General features: G+C 35.9%; 1 protein-coding gene across 3 annotated transcripts in view; it reads right to left on the reverse strand.

Moving 5' to 3' along the window:
• LEPR (leptin receptor) overlaps positions 1–22,778 on the reverse strand; it is a 93,772-nt gene that overhangs the window by 29,550 nt on the left and 41,444 nt on the right. For all 3 annotated transcript variants that reach the window (XM_070367889.1, XM_070367888.1, XM_070367890.1), the window contains 5 exons: positions 17,536–17,744; positions 12,941–13,086; positions 8,979–9,123; positions 2,036–2,326; positions 1,759–1,876 (listed from right to left, as the gene is read on the reverse strand). In XM_070367889.1, the coding sequence (XP_070223990.1) occupies positions 1,759–1,876; positions 2,036–2,326; positions 8,979–9,123; positions 12,941–13,086; positions 17,536–17,744 (909 nt within the window). The remainder of the gene's footprint in view (positions 1–1,758; positions 1,877–2,035; positions 2,327–8,978; positions 9,124–12,940; positions 13,087–17,535; positions 17,745–22,778) is intronic.

The following is a 22,778-nucleotide window of genomic DNA, read 5'->3' on the forward strand; positions in this document are numbered from 1 at the left end:
GGAGGTTATGTGAAAATGGAAAATCTATATTCTTCTGTCCCTTATTTTCCATTTTTTGTGACACCTTTTTCTTCCTATTTCCTCAAAATTACAACCATGTGTGAGTTTGTGTATGTGTGTGTGAAAGCCTGTGATGGGTGAGGTTAGATGAGAGAGTGGGATGAGGAGTCATCATCTTGTACAAAAGCACATTAGCAGTCCGCTTGGAATTCAAAGATTAGCATGGTTATCATTATGATAGATACAAACATTTATTGAATATTTACCAGAAGAAATCATATCACTTAATTATAATTAAATAAGATATTATTAATTTTCACAGAAACCCTTCAAGTCCTATTATTTGTTCCATTGTACAGATAAGGAAAATGAAGCTTAGAGAGGTTAAAAATCTTGACCAGCTAGTTTCATGGTTCTTCTGAAAATACTAGGAAGATAAATGACTCAAATGCTTAGAGAACAGTCATCCACAAACGCCACTGAAAATGTCATGGAAAGAAAGTAAAGAGATTACAAAAGTAATGTGGTATACAGTGAACATTCTATTGATTTTAAAGTACTCATATCAGGTAAGATGAAGACAGCTATTATTCCCACATGAGAGATGAAGAAATTGCCCTGTTTTTTCTAATACTACATAAGAATAGATTGGTAGCAATAGGAATAGATCAGAACACATTATTTGAGAAAATGGATTTTTCAAGTAGAAACTTTAGATTTTAAGAATAAATGAGCACAAGATATAAAACTAAAAGTCCTGATACAAATGGAGACAGGGTGTTTAAGAGTATACATGTCCTTGATAATTACTAAAGAGTATTATAAAAATTAAAATATGTCTATCTTGTCCTAATTGACACATTTTAGATAAAAGCACTTATAGAGAGAAGGAGAATACTATAGGAAGACAATAAACTTGAATTCTTTTTAAAACATAGAAGGGTAAAGAACAAATGAAATTACTCTTTACTAGAATAGTTTAATCATTGTGAAGTAAACAAAGTTATGGTTACCAAAGGGGAAAGGAGGGAAGAAATAAATAATTTTGGAGTTTGGGATTAACAGATACATACTACTATTTATAAAATAGATAAACAACAAGGATTTACTATATAGCACAGAGAACTATATTCAGTATCTTATAATAACCTATAATGAAAAGAATCTGAAAAAGAATAAATACACACACACACACATATATATAGACATAACTGAATCACTTTGCAGCACACCTGAAACTAGCACAAGATTGTCAATCAACTATAGTTCAATTAAAAAAATAATCTTACCTATTTATAAAAACCATTCATATTGTCTCTCACAATCTCTGTGCCACTACCTCCAATTTTTTCTAAAACCTTAATCTTCAGCAAATGATATGAGGCTTCTATAATCCTTCATATTTTCCTCAGTCAATTCTCCAAGTCAAATTAAAAATGTATAGACATTAGTTTTGGGGATTTCATTCATTAACTACACATTAATTATTTCTCCACATTAAATGCAATTGTGGAGAATTAACTGATCATCAGGAAAAAACAATAACATAAAAACAAATTACAACTTTTTTTGTGTGTGAATTTTTTCAAGAATCACCAATTTATTTAACTCCTCAAAAATTTCCTAATTAAGTATATTCTACTTTCCTCTTTCAGGAGGAAAGAGGATACTACAAGAGTATCACTATCATGACATTTTTATAAGAAATGTTTATCTCACCATATCCACAGAAAAAAAAATAACAAAAATAATACATACCTATGATACCTCAGCTGCAAATTGCTTCCTGCAAGTGATTGGATTGCATTGGGTGACCATCTGCAAGTCATTTTAGTTAAGTACCCATCAGTTTCACATGATATATTGATATTGACATCTATTTAAAACACATTAAAATATTACTATAAAGCAAAAACACCAAAACATTTTTTAATGAAAATACAATTTCCTTAGCATCTTCAATGGAACTCTAAGATAGAGTCCATAATAAAAGTGTACCTCATGGGAAAAAAGAAGACAAGCCTGGGCTTCTTACCAATCACATATAACTCAGCATAGCGATGGTGGCACTCTTGCTCATTGCAGCAGTACACTGCATCATAGGTGAACTTTCCTCGGGGTTTGGTTGCATTCAAGTTGGGAAAAGTAACTTTGCTAATATGGTCATCCACAACATCATACTGGCTTTGAGGAATTTTCTCAGCTAAATTCAACCACCAAACAATCTTTTTTGAGGAAACGATCTTCTTTTCATTTTTATAGATACAGTGAAAAGAAATGTTAGACCCAACCGCTGTCAGAATTTTAGGTGGAAAATATATGACATCTGTAATGGGGGAAGAAAGATATGATATGAGATCAAGAAAGAAAACATCACGTAAGTAATTGATACCACGCAAAAAGGATTCACCAGGCATTCAGGATTATACTGCCCCAAATAAAATGAGTGTGCTGAGAGACTGCAGAACTGTAGCTGTCCATTCATGTATAGTTAGTAAGCATCCCAAGCATTCTCATTCTCAAATGACTTGAATGCCCATAAATGCCTTCAGAATTTTCTAAGAACAGAGATTTATTCATTATAAAATATATTTTAGTGAATAACTGTCACTTGCTGATAGGCAGAAAATTAGTGAAAATGAAATATAGTCTAATTCTACCATGGCATGTCTTCCATCAGACTCTGCTTTCAGAATCAGCAAACTTTAGGCAGGTTCTCAAATCAAATCCCTACAAAGCAAAATCCTGAAGAATAAATGGTGATAGCCCTTCTCGTATTTGAATACATGAAAATTTCAAGTAAGCGAGTAGAGAAATAAGCTTTAAATACGAGAACTTGTTAGGAAACGTAAAATCAATGATGCACCAAGGCAGACAAAACTGCAAATACTGTTCTGTAACATCATTTTAAGTATTCAGTGCCAGTGTCGTGTGGCGAGGACAAGGGGAATCAATATTTCTCTAAAATATTATTCTTAACACCTATGCACTATTCCATAGTACTGTTTCAGTCTCCTATTACTGGAAACATTTTCTTTTTCTTTGTGTGCTCAGTCGTCTCCGACTCTGTGACCCAATGGACTGTTGCAGGCTCCTTTGTCCATGGAATTCTCCAGGCAAGAGTACTGGAGTGGGTTGCCACTTATATTCCCGATCCAGGAATCAAACCCATGTCTCCTGCACTGGCAAGTGGATTCTTTACCATTGCGCCACCTGAAGCCATAGTTAAGTCTCTATTTTTTAATTAGAAACAGAATAAAAGTAAATGAATGTTTACACAGGAACAAATTATTTCTGCCATAGTGCATTACGAAAACAGGATATTTCAGTTGTAAAATTTAAGGTAAGCTATTTTCTGCTGAGGGAATATGAATATCTGTTTCCATATATATCCTTTGAATTACCCTCAAAACAAATCCAAAAACTTTGATTAGTTCTTATTATTTTTCTCTTTTCTGTAATAGCATGCTAACCTCCGAATCCATAGAAGATATTTGCATTTGCTATGTCTACAGTCAAGTATAAACAGGAAAAAACTTCATGGCATGAAATTACTGGACAGAAGTTAGGCCTTATATTTATGAATCTCACCTAGGGCGGCACTCAGGCTTCACTGGTAATTACTTACTTACCACACACCTCATTACCAACTGCCTCAAAAGTCTCAATTCAGTTTTTTAAAAAAGAGTACAAATAAGATTTCCAAAATTAAATTGACGCTTTAATTTGAAAGATAATAAAAAGCTCAAAGCATTTCACTTTGAAATTGAAGCCTAAGACTTAATTGAAAAACAGGATTAAAGTCACAGCATTTTCATGTAATTAAATGCTAAAATAGCTTTAAAAACAAGTTATTAAAAACCTGATGATCTATAAAATTTACATTGAACAAATGTGAAATTGATATGTGCTGACTGTTTAATTTTTAAAATAATATAAATATATCTATCTTTTATTCTCATGTGAGATACTACTATACAACAGTTTGTAAATTAAAACAACAATAATGATTTTCTTCCCATGACCAAATATCAATACCTTTACAGGATCTGCATTAATGAATTCTATTTAAAAAGGAAATTCTATTGACAAATATTAGTAAATTACTCAAAAGAACATAAATCATGAATCAAACATTTTAGATAAATTATTTTAAAATGCGTGTCTTTATCATAGCTCCATAAAATAGATTTTTTAATTCTTGGAGCAGATTACCTATTTTTCTTTAAGAAAAAAGTATTTTCTCTAACCTGGTATAAGAGCTGCACAAGAAATGTAGATATTATCTAACATGTGTTTCTCCTCTTCTTTCATAGCAACAAGAATGCAGTTAATAAAGTTACTACAGGAATTCAGCACTTCCAAAATTGTTTTTAGTATGTAAATTGCAATATTCATAAGTTCTGGGAAGGTCCTGGGTTTTCCTTGAAAAGCATCTCCCAGCAGCTATAGAGAAAGAACCTATTAAATTCACTCTAAAAGAATCCATAAGAATTCCTTGACTAGGAATAGTCAATGCTTCATTAACTATGCACTTGGTAGGTACAGCTTAAATGCATTAATGAATAAAATGTAGCAGTTACAAAGGTCCTGAGAATTAGTATTCTGTCTGCAGCAATATTTACATCAAGTAACCTTTAAGTGTTTGGAAATAATAAAACAGGTGTGATAACACATTCTAAGTAAATTAACGCCTCAATCTCATGGAATGTTTCTGTTTGCTGGACAGTGAACAATGGTAGTGAACCTAATCATATTAAGTAACTAGACTTAAGGGAGAAGGATTCGAATCTCTTTACACAGGAATAGGAAGTCCCCAAGTTTGGAGACATACTTTGCTGTTGCACAGCTTTCAGGAAATAAGTCTCAAGTGTGGTGCAGACATTGCAGCCAGCATAACTCAGCAAACCTAAACCAAAAAACCTAAGCAATGCTAAAACCTCATTTACCAGGAATCATGAAGGAAATGAGGTATTCCAATAAAATGCCCTATATAATTAAATTTACTGCTTACTAGCTTTGAGGGTCAATTTCTAGGGCTACCAGAAATCTTGTATAATTATACATTATGCACTTAATTGCCTTACTAGTGGTTATAAACATGAACTTTGGAGTTAGGCTATTTTGTAATTGTATCAACTGTTATAAGTACTTAACTCTATCTAATTCTCAACTTCATTTATAAAAGAGGGATAACAGTACTTATCCCACAGGTCATTGAAAGGATAAAATGTTAGTACGTGCAAAGCACATAGTGCCTGAAACACAGGAAGCACTCTTTAAGTGTCAATATTATTATTTAAGAAGGAGTTCTCAATCTACTTCTACCTTTTATTTGTGATTTAATACATATTACATCATTACAGCAGATAATACTGGAATAGGAAAATGTGCTTGGGAGATGCTAAAGTGTATAAGCTCTCCTCCCCTCTACCTGTGTCCTGCTGCTGCTGCTGCTAAGTCGCTTCAGTCGTATCCAACTCTGTGCGACCCCATAGACGGCAGCCCACCAGGTTACCCCGTCCCTGGGATTCTCCAGGCAAGAACGCTGGAGTGGGTTGCCATTTCCTTCTCCAATGCATGAAAAGTGAAAAGTGAAAGTGAAGTTGCTCAGTCATGTCCAACTCTTAGCGACCCCATGGACTGCAGCCTACCAGGCTCCTCCGTCCATGGGATTTTCCAGGCAAGAGTACTGGAGAGGGGTGCCATTGCCTTCTCCACCGGTGTCCTAATCTACTTTCTATTTGACAAGTTTCTGTCTTTCCCTTGATAATCAAATGGTATCACTATCTGATGGCATGGCATCTTAACTATCCAAGTTGGTTACATTAGTAAGCTTAACCTCACACTCTCTGCTACGTCAACAAATTCTGGCCTTTGAGGTAGCTGTTTACTCACTGTCTGCATTCATTCCTCATTTTCAGGTTTTTCTGTTTGGAATGTCAACAGTCACTAAAGGGACACATCTGTGTTGAATAAGTAAAAGGCTAGCTATTAATGGTAATATTGTTTCTTGGTATCCAAAATCACTGCAGACGGTGACTGCAACCAAGAAATTAAAAGATGCTTGCTCCTCGGAAGGTAAACTATGACAAACCTAGACGGCATATTAAAAAGCAAAGACATCACTTTGCCAACAAAGGTCCATATAGTCAAAGCTATAATTTTTCCATAGTCATCTACGGATGTGAGACTTGGACCATCAAGAAGGCTGAGCGCCAAATAATTGATGTTTTTGAACTGTGGTGCTGGAGAAGACTCTTGAGAGTCCCTTGGACAGGAAGAAGATAAAACCAGTAAATCCTAAAGGAAATCATTTAACTCTGAATATGCATTGGAAAGACTGATGTTGAAGTTGAAGCCCGAATACTTTGGCCACCTGATGAGAATAGCTGATTCACTGGAAAAGATGCTGGGAAAGAATGAAAGCAAAAGCAGAAGCAGGTGGCAGAGGATGAGAGGATGGGATAGCATCACTAACTCAATGAACACGAATTTGAGCAAACTCTGGGAGATAGTGAAGGACAGGGAAGCCTAGAGTGCTGCAGTCCCTGGAGTCACAAAGAGTTGGACATTACTTAGTGACTCAAAATGAGTTATGCAGCACCAAGTGATTTTGCTCAGTCGTGTCCAACTCTTTGTGACCCCATGGACTGTAGCCTACCAGGCTCCTCTGTCCATGGAATTTTCCAGGCAAGAGTACTGGAGTGGGTTGCCATTTCCTTCTCCAGAGGATCTTCCCGACCCAGGGATCAAACCCAGGTCTCCCACATTGCAGGCAGACGCTTTACCATCTGAGCCACCAAGGAATTTCTTCAGTGACTGAAGAACAACAATTATTGGATACTGCACAAGCAAATAAATTAGCAATGCTTCTTTTCAACAAAACATACCTTTATTACCTTCATGTAAACAAAACACATAATATTTGCCTATGAAAGGCCATATACATGCATACATATGTGTTTTATAGTATATATTAAAATATCTGGTTTATTATGAAAGCATAAAAATGATACAACATATTAGTAAACCAAGCAAATTTAATCCTACAGATACTGATATGAACTAGGAAAGAAATAGAAGTATAAAAGGGTTTAATAGAACTAGAAATAGTTCTATTAAAGCAAAATAGAACTAGAAATATGTCCATCGGAAGGTCTAAGAACCTAAGTTGAACAACCCAAAATAAAATTTTATATGAAATGTAATACAAGTAGTTATTATTCTGGATCAAAGATTTCATTTAATCCAACTGAATACATAACATTGCTAAGAATCATTATAGTAGGAAGGTATAAACGTATAACTTGAACATCAGAAAACTTTAAAACAATCATGATTCTTTTAGAATTTCCCTTTTCTTCAGCGAGGGTAGGTTCTCAGATCTTATTAAGAAGAATAACAGCAAAGAATGAAGCCATTTTCTTGTGGAAGAGAAACACTTCACCAGACAGCAAAATACAGGTACAACTTATAGGCCATTCAGAATGGGAGCAGGGGCTGCTGCCTCCACCTCCCTTATCAACTTCTCTACCCCACCACCCACTTCCCCCAATCCCACTGTATAAAAACCTCCATGGGACACTCATTGAAATTCGATGCTGTTAATTCACTCCACTCTATGTATTTCACAGCTGGTCATTAAGACCTATTAATCAATGATATATAATTCAAGATAGAACAAAAGTTGAATTTTCAGCATCCTATGACACACACTGTGATACTCAATAGTGATTTGAGGAATAGAGATGAGAAATCCCTGCCTTCTAAGTCTGTTCACTCAAGGTTCCTGACTTTTCAAGTGAGAATTAATCCCTTCTAATGCTTAGCACTTACTCTAGCTCTTCTCACAGTGTTATTTATGCTAAGCAATTAGATAAGTATCATGTCAGCCTCTAAATTTCATTAGACTTTGACATTCTAAATATTGTTTGTCAATTTACAAGCTAGATATTTATAAACTATGATCCATTATTTCACAAGTGCTTACTAAGAGTCAGGCACTGCAGTAAGCACTTTATGTGCATCATTTCATTCTATCCATATAAAAACTCCTTATTCTATAGATGAGGAAATTGAGGTATAGGGAGGTTAAGAAACTTTCCAAATAAGGGGGGTGGGCAGGACTCCTACAAAATTCTGTCAGACTCCAAAGTCAGTGCTTTTAAACTACTATTGATACTTACTTTTTAACAATCAATGCTTTTTAAATAATAAGCAATTAATAAATAAGCCTGTTTAGTGTTTTACATGTTTTACACGTTTACATGGTTTAGTGTTTACATGGTACTTGCTTTCTCCGTGTATCTACTATCAACCTGAACAAGTTTGAGTGGGAATAACTTTGCACATTTGATAGATTGAAAACTAGTCAAAGAACTATGAACTGCCTTCCTGCATTCACAGCCTGGCTTGTGCCAGGGTTACCACCGTTAGACTCCTGGGCCTCTATGTAAAACAATGTACCTCAACTCCATGAGGAAGCTGTGAATAAACTGCAGTTTTTCTGACGTTAAAGATTATTTTAAAAACATGAAAACTGCAAGTAAAAGCTTTGCAAAGTGAGCATCTGGAGTGAAAAGAATTGCTTAATTATATAACATATATAATATTCAAATAAAATTTTAATATTTAAAACTTATACCCAATAAGTATATCTGATTTTCAAGTGTAAATTCAGGAAACATCAGTACAAGCAGTGTTCTGAATTTACAAATTTGGAACTTTTATATCAACTCTGTCTTTTGAGTAAGAAAGAGTAATTCAGCAAGATACTGCTATGAATCCATATAAATGAGGAAGCTCTCATACAACTTTTCACTAAAGGATGACCTTGTTCAAAGTTTAAATTAGAAGTTAATATGGTGTTCCTCCTGTTGATTTATCACCACAAACTTTAAGACAAGTATAATATGCCAAAGGCAATTCAGGAATCACACTCCCCTGTGAACAGAAGTGACTCTTAACAAACCTACCTTGTGTAGTAAAGGTAAGAAGGGCACTCCAATCACTCCAGATTCCTAGGCCATCCAATCTCTTGCACCTCACCTGTGCGCCATACGAAGACCCAGGAAGCACACTGTCTACTAGCAGAGACGTAGCTGAGACAATCTCATCAGTCTGTTAAATATCATTTGAAAACATCAGAGCATTAGGTTGATGTGAAACCTTTACCAAAATCGATTACAAGCAGGTCTCTACAAATTTCAAAGAATTAAAATCTTACAGAGTAGTTAGCTGGCCACAGTGGAATTTAACAGAGATCAATAACCCAGTAACACACGTTTGACTGACATTAGTCAATAGTATTTTTAAAAGCCTGTAAGTTCAAGGGAAAAAAATCACAGTGATAATCAGCATATATTTTTAACTGAATGATAATGAATATTGACTTTTCAAACTTTGAGAGGAACAGCTAAACTCAGTGGGAAGCTTCAAGCCTTTGCTGACATCGATAACATACAAGATATTAATAGACAACAATGCACAGAGGGACATCCTTGATCATCCAGTGGTTAAGAACCTGCCTGTAACGCAGGGGACACAGGTCTGATCCTTGGTTGGGGAAATAAGATCCCACATCCCATGGAGCAACTAAACCCACACAGCACAATGAAAGATCCCACGTGACACAGCAAAGATCCTGCGTGCAACAGTTAAGACCTGACGCAGCCAAATAAATAAGTAAATATTTTTTTAAAAGATGATGCATAGGGTAGGCATAGAGCTATAAACCTTCCTAGAGCAATGGGTCACAGAAGGAGGGCATGAATAATTTTAAGAACCCTGGTCTGATGATCAGCTGTGTGGGTTAATTGCTCAGTCGTGTCTGACTCTTTGCAACTCCATGGACTGGAGCCTGCCAGGCTCCTCTGTCCATGGAATTCTCTAGGCAAGAATACTGGAGTGGGTTGCCATTTCATTCTCCGTGATGATCAGCTACAGTCAATCAAAATACAGTTTAAAAACCAGAGTGAAAACATCTAAGAGACATAACTTCATAAAACAACCAATGAGGTATTTCAAAATTATTGAACTTCCTGGCCCATTTGACTGTGGGGCAACACAGACTAAAAATGGCAAAAAGCCTCAGCAATACATTAAACAATATCAGATCGCCTATATTTAAAATCCTGAAGTCAAGTGGCATTACGAAGCATCACGATGAACAAACCTAGTAGAGGTGATGGAATTCTAGTTGAGCTGTTTCAAATTCTAAAAGATGCTGCTGTTAAAGTGCTACCTTCAATATGCCAGCAAATTTGGAAAACTCAGCAGTGGCCCCTGCTGGAAAAGGACTGGAAAAGGTCAATTTTCATTCCAATCCTAAAGAAGGGCAATGTCAAGAATGTTCAAACTATTGCACAATTGCACTCATCTCACATGCTAGCAAAGTAATGCTCAAAATTCTCCAAGCCAGGCTTCAACAGTATGTGAACCGTGAACTCCCAGATGTTCAAGCTGGATTCAGAAAGGGCAGAGGAACCAATGATCAAATTGCCAACATCTGTTGGATCATTGAAAAAGCAAGAGAGTTCCCCCCCCAAAAAAAATCTGCTTTATTGACTATGCCAAAGCCTTTGACTGTGTGGATCACAACAAACTGTGGAAAATTCTTCAAGAGATGGGTATACCAGACCACCCTACCTGCCTCCTGATAAATCTGTATGCAGGTCAAGAAGCAACAGTTAGAACTGGACATGGACAAAAGACTGGTTCCAAATAGGGGAAAGAGTATGTCAAGGCCGTATACTGTCACCCTGCTTATTTAACTTATGTGCAGAGTATATCATGCAAAATGCAGTGCTGGAAGAAACACAAGCTGGAATCAAGATTGCCAGGAGAAATATCAATAACCTCAGATAGGCAGAGGACACCACCCTTATGGCAGAAGGTGAAGAAGAAATAACAAGCCTCTTGGTGAAAGTGAAAGAGAAGAGTGAAAAAGTTGGCTTAAAGCTCAACATTCAGAAAACTAAGATCATGGCATCTGGTCCCATCACTTCATGGCAAATAGATGGGGGAACAGTGGAAACAGTAAGAGGCTTTATTTTGGGGTGCTCCAGATCACTGCAGATGCTGACTGCAGCCATGAAATTAAAAGACACTTGCTCCCTGGAAGAAAAGCTATGACCAACCTAGACAGCATATTGAAAAGGAGAGACATTACGTTGCAGACAAATGTCCATCTAGTCAAACCTGTGGTTTTTCCAGTAGTTATATATGGATGTGAGAGTTGGACTATAAAGAAAGCTAAGTGCCAAAGAATTGATGCTTTTGAACTGTGGTGTTGGAGGAGACTCTTGAGAGTCCCTTGGACTGCAAGGAAATCCAACCAGTCAATTCTGAAGAAAATCAGTCCTGAATATTCATTGGAAGGACTGATGCTGAAGCTGAAACTTCAATACTTTGGCCACCTGATGCAAAGAACTGACTCACTGGAAAAGACCCTGATGCTGGGAAAGATTGAAGGCAGGAAGAGACAAGGATGACAGAGGATGAGATGGTTGGATGGCACCACTGACTTGATGGACATGTATGTGATCAAGCCCCAGGAGTTGATGATGGACAGGGAAGCCTGGCATGCTGTAGTCCATGGGGTCGCAAAGAGTCGTACACAATTGAGCAACTAAATTGCAAGTCTTAGAAAATTAGCCCAGATATAAAAAGACAAGTTTTCACCTCTAAGTTATATAACAGTTTTACAAATTAAAATGCCAAAGTTATGACCCATGAGGCTCTTGACGACTCCTCCTTCTCTCCTACCCCTCCACTACTGCTCTTAACTTCACTCACTGCCCTGACCTCCAACTTCCCATCCCTAAGGTCCTCTAAATCGCTATTTCCTCTATTTAGACCCTAATTTCCCTGCATCACCACCTCCTTCAAATCCCTGCTCAAATATCACTTTCTTAAAGAGATCTTCCCCTCCCTCTAATTAATAATACAACCCATCCTCTACCACTTGCGACTGCAAGCTCCCCTATCCTGTTCTTCTAGTGTATCCTGAGTTCTTGGCACCTAGTGAGTGCACAACACTTTCTGAAAAAAAGATTTGACAGACTATACTATATAAATCCTGGAGAAGGCAATGGCAACCCACTCCAGTACTTTTGCCTGGAGAATCCCACGGATGGAGGAGCCCGGTAGGCTATAGTCCATGGGGTCGCTAAGAGTCGGACACGACTGAGCGACTTCACTTTCACTTTTCACTTTCATGCATTGGAGAAGGAAATGGCAACCCACTCCAGTGTTCTTGCCTGGAGAATCCCAGGGACGGGGGAGCCTGGTGGGCTGCCATCTCTGGGGTTGCACAGAGTCGGACACGACTGACGTGACTTAGCAGCAGCAGCAGCAGCAACTGTATAAATGCATGGAGTGCATGTAAACAAATATATTGAGTAATAAGAAAAAATAAGGATGGCATGTAAAATCAAAAGCCAGAGAAGGTCTTTAAGTGAAAATACTATGATTACGAATTCAGTAGTTCTGTATCTGGACTTCTTGTAGTCATTAGTCGTGTGTGTGTGTATGTGTGTCTGTGTTAACGAGACAGAGGAGAGTGAGGGGGAGAAAAAAGACAATCTAATATACTAAGCTTTTGGAAAAGGAACTTTTTCTGGCAGTAAATTCTAAGAGAAATTTGCCAAGCTTATCAAAATATAACACAGATCCACATGTAAGAGATATTTAGTAACACTGAACAACTTTTCTAAAGTCATTTTATAGAAGATGCAGAAATTTTGCGTACATGCTCATTTCTTTTGCTGATCTTGAATGAAAGCTTGAATGTACGATATTGAAGTATGACTGAATCTCCTCAAAAACAGTATACACATTTGATAGGCAGAGGCATTCTCTATGGGACTTGGAGGGCATCTCACCTTTTCTTTAATTGCTTCTCAACTTTTCATTTTATTAACTAAAATATACTTACTTTTCTTATATATTTTGTAGAATTCTCTGAATATTGCACTTGATATTGAAGTTGAAATGGTACCAGTGTTGGGCTGGACCACGAAATCTTTAAACTACCAGTGTCTGTGATTTCCATACGCAAACCTAATGGTGGATCAGGCTTCACTTAAGGAAAAAAGAGAACACTTTTAAGTCAAGTTATTTTCATGATAATCATAAAATGAAGTCAAAATGAATTTTAGCATATCCTATTCTTTAAACTAAGGAGTCCTTATCCAAAGGCTAATTACAGAACCAAAATATTCTACTACTGTAACTTACCATAGCAATCCATGTATTTTTGTTTCCTTCTCCCTACTTGGTAAAAACTATAAATCAGAAAATGATGTTATTTTGACAAATGTGATTCCTGCTATAAAAAAAAAACGCTGCTTAACTTTATTGAACCTAGATTTTCCCACACTTATTCGAAGCCTCCCTTGATGAAACCCACTGTTTTAGTGAATGACAAGAAGAAAAAGCATTTTGCAGAGCACTACTTGGAAAATACATATAAATTTTGTATGCAAAAATCAATGCATATAAGCATGCAGATTCATGTAAATCTGTATGTAAAACATTAAACATTAATTTTTGAATTCAACAAATCGAGACATACCCACTCGAATAACCCATAGCATACACAATTTACATGCAGTAAACACAACATTAGCAGGACTTGGCTTGTCACCAGAAATGGAGATAGAGTTCTTATCCTAATGGTGTATTTAACTCAGCATCTAATTTCTGAGTTTATTTGTCTATGTGTTTTATGTATGCATATCATTTGTGTATATACATATGTGGAGATGTATGTCTGTGGAGTTTAAAACATACAACAAACTTTAAATCATCTGTAGAAACAACGCAAACATCTTATAATAAACAGCTGATTGAACAAATAATAGTTCATACCCTAAAAAGTAATCTACAGTCATTAAAATCATATTAGAGAAGAATGTTGAAAAAGTTTAATATTGCTAGTTTTGAAAGTTTATTAAGCAATGTGAAAGTGAAAGTGTTAGTCGCTCAGTCGTGTCCAACTCTTTGTGACCCCATGGACTATACAGTCCATGGAATTCTCCAGGCCAGAATACTGGAGTGGGTAGTCATTCCCTTCTCCAGGGGATCTTCCCAACCCAGGGATCGAACCAGGTCTCCTACACTGCAGATTCTTTACCATCTGAGCCATCTTAATGGGCTTAAAGGGAAGCCCATTAGGCAATGTATTTACTTGAATTCATTAAAATTTGAACAAATAAAAGGATATGTGTAAATATGCATTAAAATAGAAAAAATGCCAAAATAGTAGAAAATAAATGATGCATTTTTCTTCTGTGTGCATCTCTATGCTTTCAAGATTTTTATGATTAACAAGAGTTACTCATAAACATAGAAATCATCATTACATTGAAATATATACTGACATGTATTTTATTTAAAAAAAATAATGGCACATTAATATTTTCTACATTCCTTAATTTCAAGAATTCAGTCATAGTTTTTTCCTTTTCCTCAAGTCAAAATTAATGAAGTTTTACTCTCTGTGACATAGTAGAAATTTTAGTTACTTTAAAGCAGGAATGGCTAAACTCTAAAGTCTAGAAGTAACAGGTGAAATTCAGGACCAAAAAGATAGAAAACAAAATAGACACCAAACAGAAATGAAATCATAAAATTATAAACTATTTTACATTTCTTATATGCATACACATATGGCTTTGTATTAAAAATCTAACAATAAATCTTTCCCTGGATCCCCTAGGTACTCAGTCAGAGACCACACATACTGGCTTCTTTCAGGGAAAAATTCCTCCAAAGAGTTGGCATTACTTACTCTCCATTTTGCATTCCATTTTCCTAACCAACCTATTCTGATCAGGTCTTCCTTCTTGCTAGTCCACTAAAACTACTCTTACCAAGGTTACTACTCTTTGCTGAATCCAATGTTAATTGTCTGATTCATTTTGCTCCATCTCTCAGCAGTGTCCCAACTGCTTATTCTGTGAGTAGCAGACAAGTAGAAATACTTTGTCCACCTGGTTTCCAGCTGTCACATTCCTTTACTCCTCTTCTCTCTGATTGCCTCAGTCTTTCTCTCACTGGACTCTAAATATGTGACCTCATACAATCCCATAAACATCTGATGCTAGAGACTCCCAAATATATATCTCCCTGAACTCTAGAATCATATATCTAACTACCTACTCAACGTCTCTTTGATTTCTAATAAGCATCTCAAATATAATTCGTCACATACCTAATTATCTCCAATATCCCCATTTGGTAACACTATTCTGCTACTAACCAGGTCCAAGCCTAAGTGTCATCCTTGACTCCTCTCTGTCCTTCACACTCCATACCCAATCCACTTCAGTCTGCACCATCTCCTGAAAAGTGAAAGTGAAAGTCACTCAGTCGTGTACGACTCTTTGCAACCTCATGGATTATACAGTCCATGGAATTCTCCAGGCCACAATACTGGAATGGCTAGCCTTTCCCTTCTCCAGGGGATCTTCCCAACCCAGGGATTGAACCCAGGTCTCCCACATTGCAGGCGGATTCTTTACCAGCTTAGCCACAAGGGAAGACCAAGAATACTGGAGTGGGTAGCCTACCCCTTCTCCAGTGGATCCTCCCAACCCAGTAATTGAACTGGGGTCTCCTGCATTGCAGGTAGATTCTTTACCAACTGAGTATGAGGGAAACACCATCTCCTAATAGATCCCAAGCCTGAACATTTCTTTACTTCACTACAGCAACCCCAAGCCAACTGGACAACTCTAGCAGCTGCCTACCTGACTCGTCTTCCATTCTTGCAAGTGTCCTTTTTCCCTTCCCCATCAATCTATTTCTTCAATAGAGCATACATTTTAAACATGTGTATGAGCACGCATGTGTGCGTGTGTGTGCCCACACACACACACATACACACACGTCTGATCACATCACTCTCCTGGTACAAAAGCTTACACTGCAATTAGAATAAAATCCAAACTTTGTAACCATAGCCTGTGGTATGATCTGAATGCAGATGACTCTCTAACCACATCTCTGAATGTTCTCCTACCTTAATTACTCCAAGCAAAAGGCTCTTGTCTTTGGTTCTTCCAAATTCTGAGCTCATTCTATCCCAGGAATTTTGTGAGTGCTGTTCTTACTGTTTAGAGCACCTTTTGTTCTGGATTTTTGCATAGTTATCTTTTTTTTTAAGTTTAAAATGCTATTTCCTAAAAGAGGACTTCCATAGCTGAAATAATAGACTCCTACACCTGATAGTCTCTATCGTACAATTTGTCTTATTTTATTTCTTTCAATTTTGGGATCTTAATCACTTATACCCAAATACAAAAAAAGATTTTTTTCCCAAAAATTATCTGAAATAAGACAAATTTTTTTAAAGTTTCTTATAAAGTCTATCACAACACCTTGTCTTAACTACTTTATTTTTAAAAACAATTTAATTCAATGTTGGCTCTAAATACTTCTTAAAAATCACTTGATAGAACTGGTTTTAAAAAGAGAAGATAATGACATTTTATAGATTTTTTTTGTTTTTTCCCTATGGTATAACATCATGACTGAATTGCTTGGATATCATAGTAATCACGTGGAAATCACAAATATATCCCTAAAAGACAAATTATTTAAAAGTCCTAATGTTAAATATGACATCATAGGTAGATTCAAAAAATGCTATACCCTTAGTACTTAAAAAGAAGTGAGGATGAAGTTGTAAGGAATATGGTGTCAGATGTCTGAAAAAGTGGTTCCAGTGATGGCAAAAACAATGATGCAGAGAAGCACATAAAGAATTTGCAATAATTATTTCAGGAAATGTAAAACAGTAACACTATTAAATTATGTATCATATGTAACATAATTTAACACATACACACAAAACTGAGTTAATAAATTAATAATTTAGCATTCATCTATATTATTCACATTGAATAATGTAATTGAATACACTGAATATTTATAATTATATATTCAAGCTGATGAAAGAAATCTGGGGAATCTTTGCACTAATAATGTGGGCACTTGTCTATTATATAAGTTTTTCTTCTAATCAGATTTGTACAGCCAATTAGTTTGCTTATGTTTATATTGTTTTTCTCTGCCCAGTATTGTCTACCCCTGCTCTGTGAGGCAGGAACTTTGTCTCACTCACCATTGTTTCCCCCAGCTCCTAGATCAGTGACTGATACCCACGAGTCTCTAAAAAATATTTATTGAAGGCATAAAGTCAGGTAAAAAGGAGCTTTTAATTATTTTCAGAAATAGTTATCTGAGATGTGAAAAAGTCATAATCAAACAAAACATATCCATTAGACTGACCTAGGATTTAAAGAAATCAAACTGTTTTCAAAATGAATTTGTTACAATTGCAGAAATATCTATACTGTTGTTAAATCATTCTAGAAGCTGCTTTTAATACCCCTTAGGACTACATTTATCATCATTACAGTGTCAGTCAAAGTGAGATAAGCTAATGAAACATCTTGTAAACAATTTTCAGCCTGTTTGAATGACTGATGTTTAAAGATATTATCTTTCTTAGGCACAACTTACCAACATTAATGGGCTGAGCTGACATTGGAGGTGAGTGAAAAACTGCTCCACCAGATGTGATTTTCAAATACATAAGAAGGGAGTTATTGAGCTTGGCTGTCGGCACAGGCACATGACATTCACAACATTCATGAACACTGCAGTTGCACTGAACAACCTGAAAACTGTCTTTCTGGGGGAGCAGAGGTGACTCTTCTAACACGTCAAGCCTATATGAGAAAAGAAGAGCTACATATTAACATAGATGTGAAAGCACTAGATATGTTTAAAATGGAGGACACAAAATCCAAATTGAGGTAAACTGTTCTGCACACCCAGCTTATAGAGCTTCTCGGGGGGGAAAGCTACATTATAGCAGAGACAGAAAGATAAGGGTTAAAGCAAGTTAGCAATCAGTATAAGTTAGAATCAATAAAGCAAGTTAGAAATAATATAAGCAAGAAGACAATGAGGCAACAGTGAAGTACTGAAAGAAAAATCGTGATTTTTAAATCCTATATTCAATAAAAATATCTGTCAAAATAAACATGTAATAAAGGCTTTTTACAGACACACCAAAATGGAAAGAATTTATCATCAATCAAAGTTGCAAAAACTTCCTTTAGAAAAAAAAATGCTGAAGGAAGTCCTTCAGACAAAAAGAAAATGATAGCAAATAGAAGTCTGGTTCCACACAAGGAAATGAAATTTAACTTAAAGGATAAATATTTATTGACTAATTAAAGCAAAAATAATAACCATAAAGTGTGGGGTTTATAACATAGGTAGAAATAAAATGTATGACATTAATACCAAACTTGGGGAAAGGGGAGACGTGTATATATACAGCTATAAATTTCTTCCACTATACATGTAGTGGTGAAATGTCAGTTGGAGGTATAACATCAGTTCGGCTATATTAAGTTAAAGACCTATATTCTAAATCCTAAAGCCACCACTAAAATAATAAAACAAGAAGTCACAATAAGCTACAATAATCAAGCCAAAGGAGTACGAACATAAAGAGAAAAAAATAGATTAATGGACAGAAGAAACCAACACCTATATGGACAATCAATTTTCTACAAAGGTGCAAAAGCAATTCTGTGGAGAAAGAGTAATCTTTTCAATAAATTGTGCTCAAACAGTGGGATATCTATACGCCCCCCTCCACACAAAAATTCAACTTTAATCCACACCTCACATAAGATTCAAATATTAATTCAAAATAGATCATTAATCTAAATGCAGAATTTAAAGCTATGAATCAGAAGAAACTTTGGGAAAAAAATTTGTGACCTTGTTTTAAATAATAATTTCTTAGATGCAACACAAAAGCATGAGTCACAAAATTACAAATTGATAATTTTATTTTTATCAATATTAAAAACTTCTGTTCTTCAGAAGATACTATGAAAGATAAAAAGATAACAAAAGGGTCAATCAAAAAATGGGCAGAAGATCTAAACAGACATGTCTCCAATGAAGACATACACATGGCCAAAAAACATATGAAAAGGTGTTCAACATCATTAATTATTAAAGAAATGCAATGTATTTGATTAAGATATTGGTTACATAGGTGAACATACTTCCCAAAATTCATCAACCTTATATTTAAGGTGCATTTTATTATATGCAAAATTTACCTTAAAATAAAAATACTGTGCCAAAAAAGTGTTTTTGAAAATTTCAAAATGCTATACACTCATAAAATTCCATTTTGAATTGAAGGTAGAATGACTTAGTACTTTCAACTTCACCTAAACCTTTAAACAATTCCAATAAAATGTGATTTTTAAAAATATCGCACCATGACTTTTATGTGTTTTTCAAATATTAAAAGTTTTTATCAAAAGAGTATGGAACAAATTAAATAAATTGCAGTATTTTATGTCAGAAATATGCTTGCAGCTTGTATTGTGTTTTGACTGAAAAACTTCCAAATTTTAAGGCAAAAAAGAACTGAACAGAAAACATATTCCCCACCAATATTTTTAAGAGGAAATTCTGGTGATTTTTTTCTTTTGTAAAATAAAAAGTTAGAATTATACTCTTACTTTAGATGGTCTCACCAATGCCATTTTTTCTAAATACAGTGGATATTTATATAGGGCTGATTCCTAAAGAGATTAACTCTCTGGTTTCTCTACCACTTCACTGCTGTGTTCCATTTAATCAATCTCATTTTCATTTACTTTATAATTTCAGTATACACAAAAATATGCATAATATATATTTATAATGATGATATATAATGATTATGTATTATAGAATACATGTACTATACAATATATATCATAGTATTTCATAATTTATAGGGTTTTTAGTAAAAATCTCCACACAGGAATTTCCCAAATCATTCCAACAAATAATCCCATCATGAAACTCAGGGGTGAGGAAACTGTATCCCACAAGCCAAATACAATTGCTTTTGTACAGCCTATGAGCTAAGAAGCATTTCTTACATTATCTACTGGTTTAAAAAAAGAAGGAAGAATATCCCACAATCATGGAAATTATATAAAATTCACATTTAAGTGTCCATAAACACAGTCATGCTCATTCATTTACTAATTCATTCATTAGTAACTATGACCACAAGGTTGTGATACAGAGAGAACGGAGAGTAAAGCCTAAAATATTTATTATCTTCACCTTAAAAAAAAAAGATTTTCTATCCCAGCTATAGGCCAAAAACATTTCGTACTCCCTACTGCTAACTACCAGTATACCAGACCACCTGACCTGTCTCTTGAGAAATCTGTATGCAGGTCAGGAAGCAACAGTTAGAACTGGACATGGAACAACAGACTGGTTCCAAATAGGGAAAGGAGTACATCAAGGCTGTATATTGTCACCCTGTTTATTTAACTTATATGCAGAGTACATCATGAGACATGCGGGGCTGGATGAGGCACAAGCTGGAATCAAGATTGTCAGGAGAAATATCAGTAACCTCAGATATGCAGATGACACCACCCTTATGGCAGAAAGTGAAGAAGAACTAAAGAGCCTCTTGATGAAAGTGAAAGAGGAGAGTGAATAAGTTGGCTTAAAACTCAACATTCAGAAAACGAAGATCATGGCATCTGGTCCCATCACTTCATGGGAAATAGATGGGGAAACAGTAGAAACAGTGATAGACTTTATTTTGGGGAACTCCAAAATCACTGCAGATGGTGATTGCAGCCATGAAGTTAAAAGACGCTTACTCCTTGGAAAAAAATTTTGACCTACCTAGACATCATATTAAAAATCAGAGACATTACTTTGCCAACAAAGGTCTGTCTAGTCAAGGCTATGGTTCTTCCAGTGGTTATGTATGGATGTGAGAGTTGGACTGTGAAGAAAGCTGAGCACTGAAGAACTGATGCTTTCGAACTGTGGTGTTGGAGAAGACTCTTGAGAATCCCTTGGACTGTAAGGAGATCCAACAGTCCATCCTAAAGGAAATCAGTCCTGAATATTCATTGGAAGGACTGATGTTGAAGCTGAATTCCAATACTTTGACCACCTGATTCATTTGAAAAGACCCTGATGCTGGGAAAGATTGAAGGTGGGAGGAGAAGGGGATGGCAGAGAATGAGATGGTTGAATGGCATCACTGACTCAATGGACATTAGTTTGAGTAAACTTCAGGAGCTGGTGATGGACAGGAAAGCCTGGCGTGCTGCAGTCCATGGGGTCACAAAGAGTCAGACTCGACTTGGGCGACTGAACTGAACTGGTGACTACTTGATGAAAAAAGGACACAAAAATATACCATCAAATTTCACTATTTAGCATATCTATAATGCACACAAAACATCTTGAGGATCACTATCTACTTCAATTTTTCAAACCACTTTGCTGCTGCTGCTAAGTCACTTCAGTTGTGTCTGACCCCATAGACAGCAGCCCACCAGGCTCCCCCATCCCTGGGATTCTCCAGGCAAGAACACTGGAGCGGGTTGCCATTTCCTTCTCCAATGCATGAAAAGTGAAAAGTGAAAGTGAAGTCGCTCAGTCGTGTCCGACTCTTAGCAACCCCATGGACTGCAGCCCACCAGGCTCCTCAGACTCCTCCATCCATGGGATTTTCCAAGCAAGAGTACTGGAGTGGGGTGCCATTGCCTTCTCCGTCAAACCACTTTATGAGGGAACTAATATCACCTATTTTACAAGTAAAAAACTGAGGCTCAAGGAGAACATGGACTGGAATTCATCTCAAGTCTCATGCTTCCATGTTCAGTACTCAATTCATTACATCCAAGATGCGTTATGATCACAAGGTAAGTTCACTGTTACCATTATCATTTTACTTAAGGGATTAGCAAAGATTTTAATGGCCACAACCAAAGAATAATTATAATCTGAATTGTTAATATTTCAAAAATTCAGAAAATTAGAAAATTATAGAATTATTTTCAATTATTTTTTCCTTGAGGAAAACACTAGATATTTCTCACATTTATTAGAGCAGTTTTTCCAAGTTTGTGCGAAACCTGGACTATACAGCCTTGTTACTTGTCAAAGTAAGCATAACAACTTCTTTTATCTTCCAAAAGATTTTCTAAAGTTTTAAGTATTTACATACATCAAATGATACTTCAGGGACTTCCCTGGTGGTCCAGTGGTTAAGAATACACCTGCCAATGTACGGGTCATGGGTTCAATCCCTGATCTGGGAAGATTCTACATCCCATGGGGCAACTAAGCCTGTGTGCCACAGCTACTGAAGCCCTCATGCTCGGGAGCCCATGATCTACAACAAGAGAAGCCTCCAGTCACCACAACTAGAGAAAGCCCACACTTAGCAGCAAAGACCCAGTACAGCCAAAAATAAAATCAATCAATAAATAAAATTATTTCAAAGAAGAAAACAGAGTTTTAAAAGGTACTTCAAAATTTTGATAATATCAAAGTAGTGTAAATTATCAAAATTTCAAAGTAGTGTAAATCAAAATGGTGATCAAAATTTTAAAATAAGAAAGCAATACATTGGCTTAAAATAATCAAAACTTAAGAATTTCTGACATTCTTGAAAAATGTTTATTCAGCAAAATATTTTATGCATTTGCCAGTACTCACACACATAAATTTAGTGCCACTATTTATTTAATCCCTCTATATATGAGGACTGCAAGGAGATCCAACCAGTCCATTCTGAAGGAGATCAGCCCTGGGTGATCTTTGGAAGGACTGATGCTAAAGCTGAAACTCCAGTACTTTGGCCACCTCATGCGAAGAGTTGACTCATTGGAAACGACTCTGTTGCTGGG

The sequence above is a fragment of the Bos mutus genome, chromosome 3 (assembly GCF_027580195.1).
Source record: "Bos mutus isolate GX-2022 chromosome 3, NWIPB_WYAK_1.1, whole genome shotgun sequence".
NCBI classification, from domain to species: Eukaryota; Metazoa; Chordata; class Mammalia; order Artiodactyla; family Bovidae; genus Bos; species Bos mutus.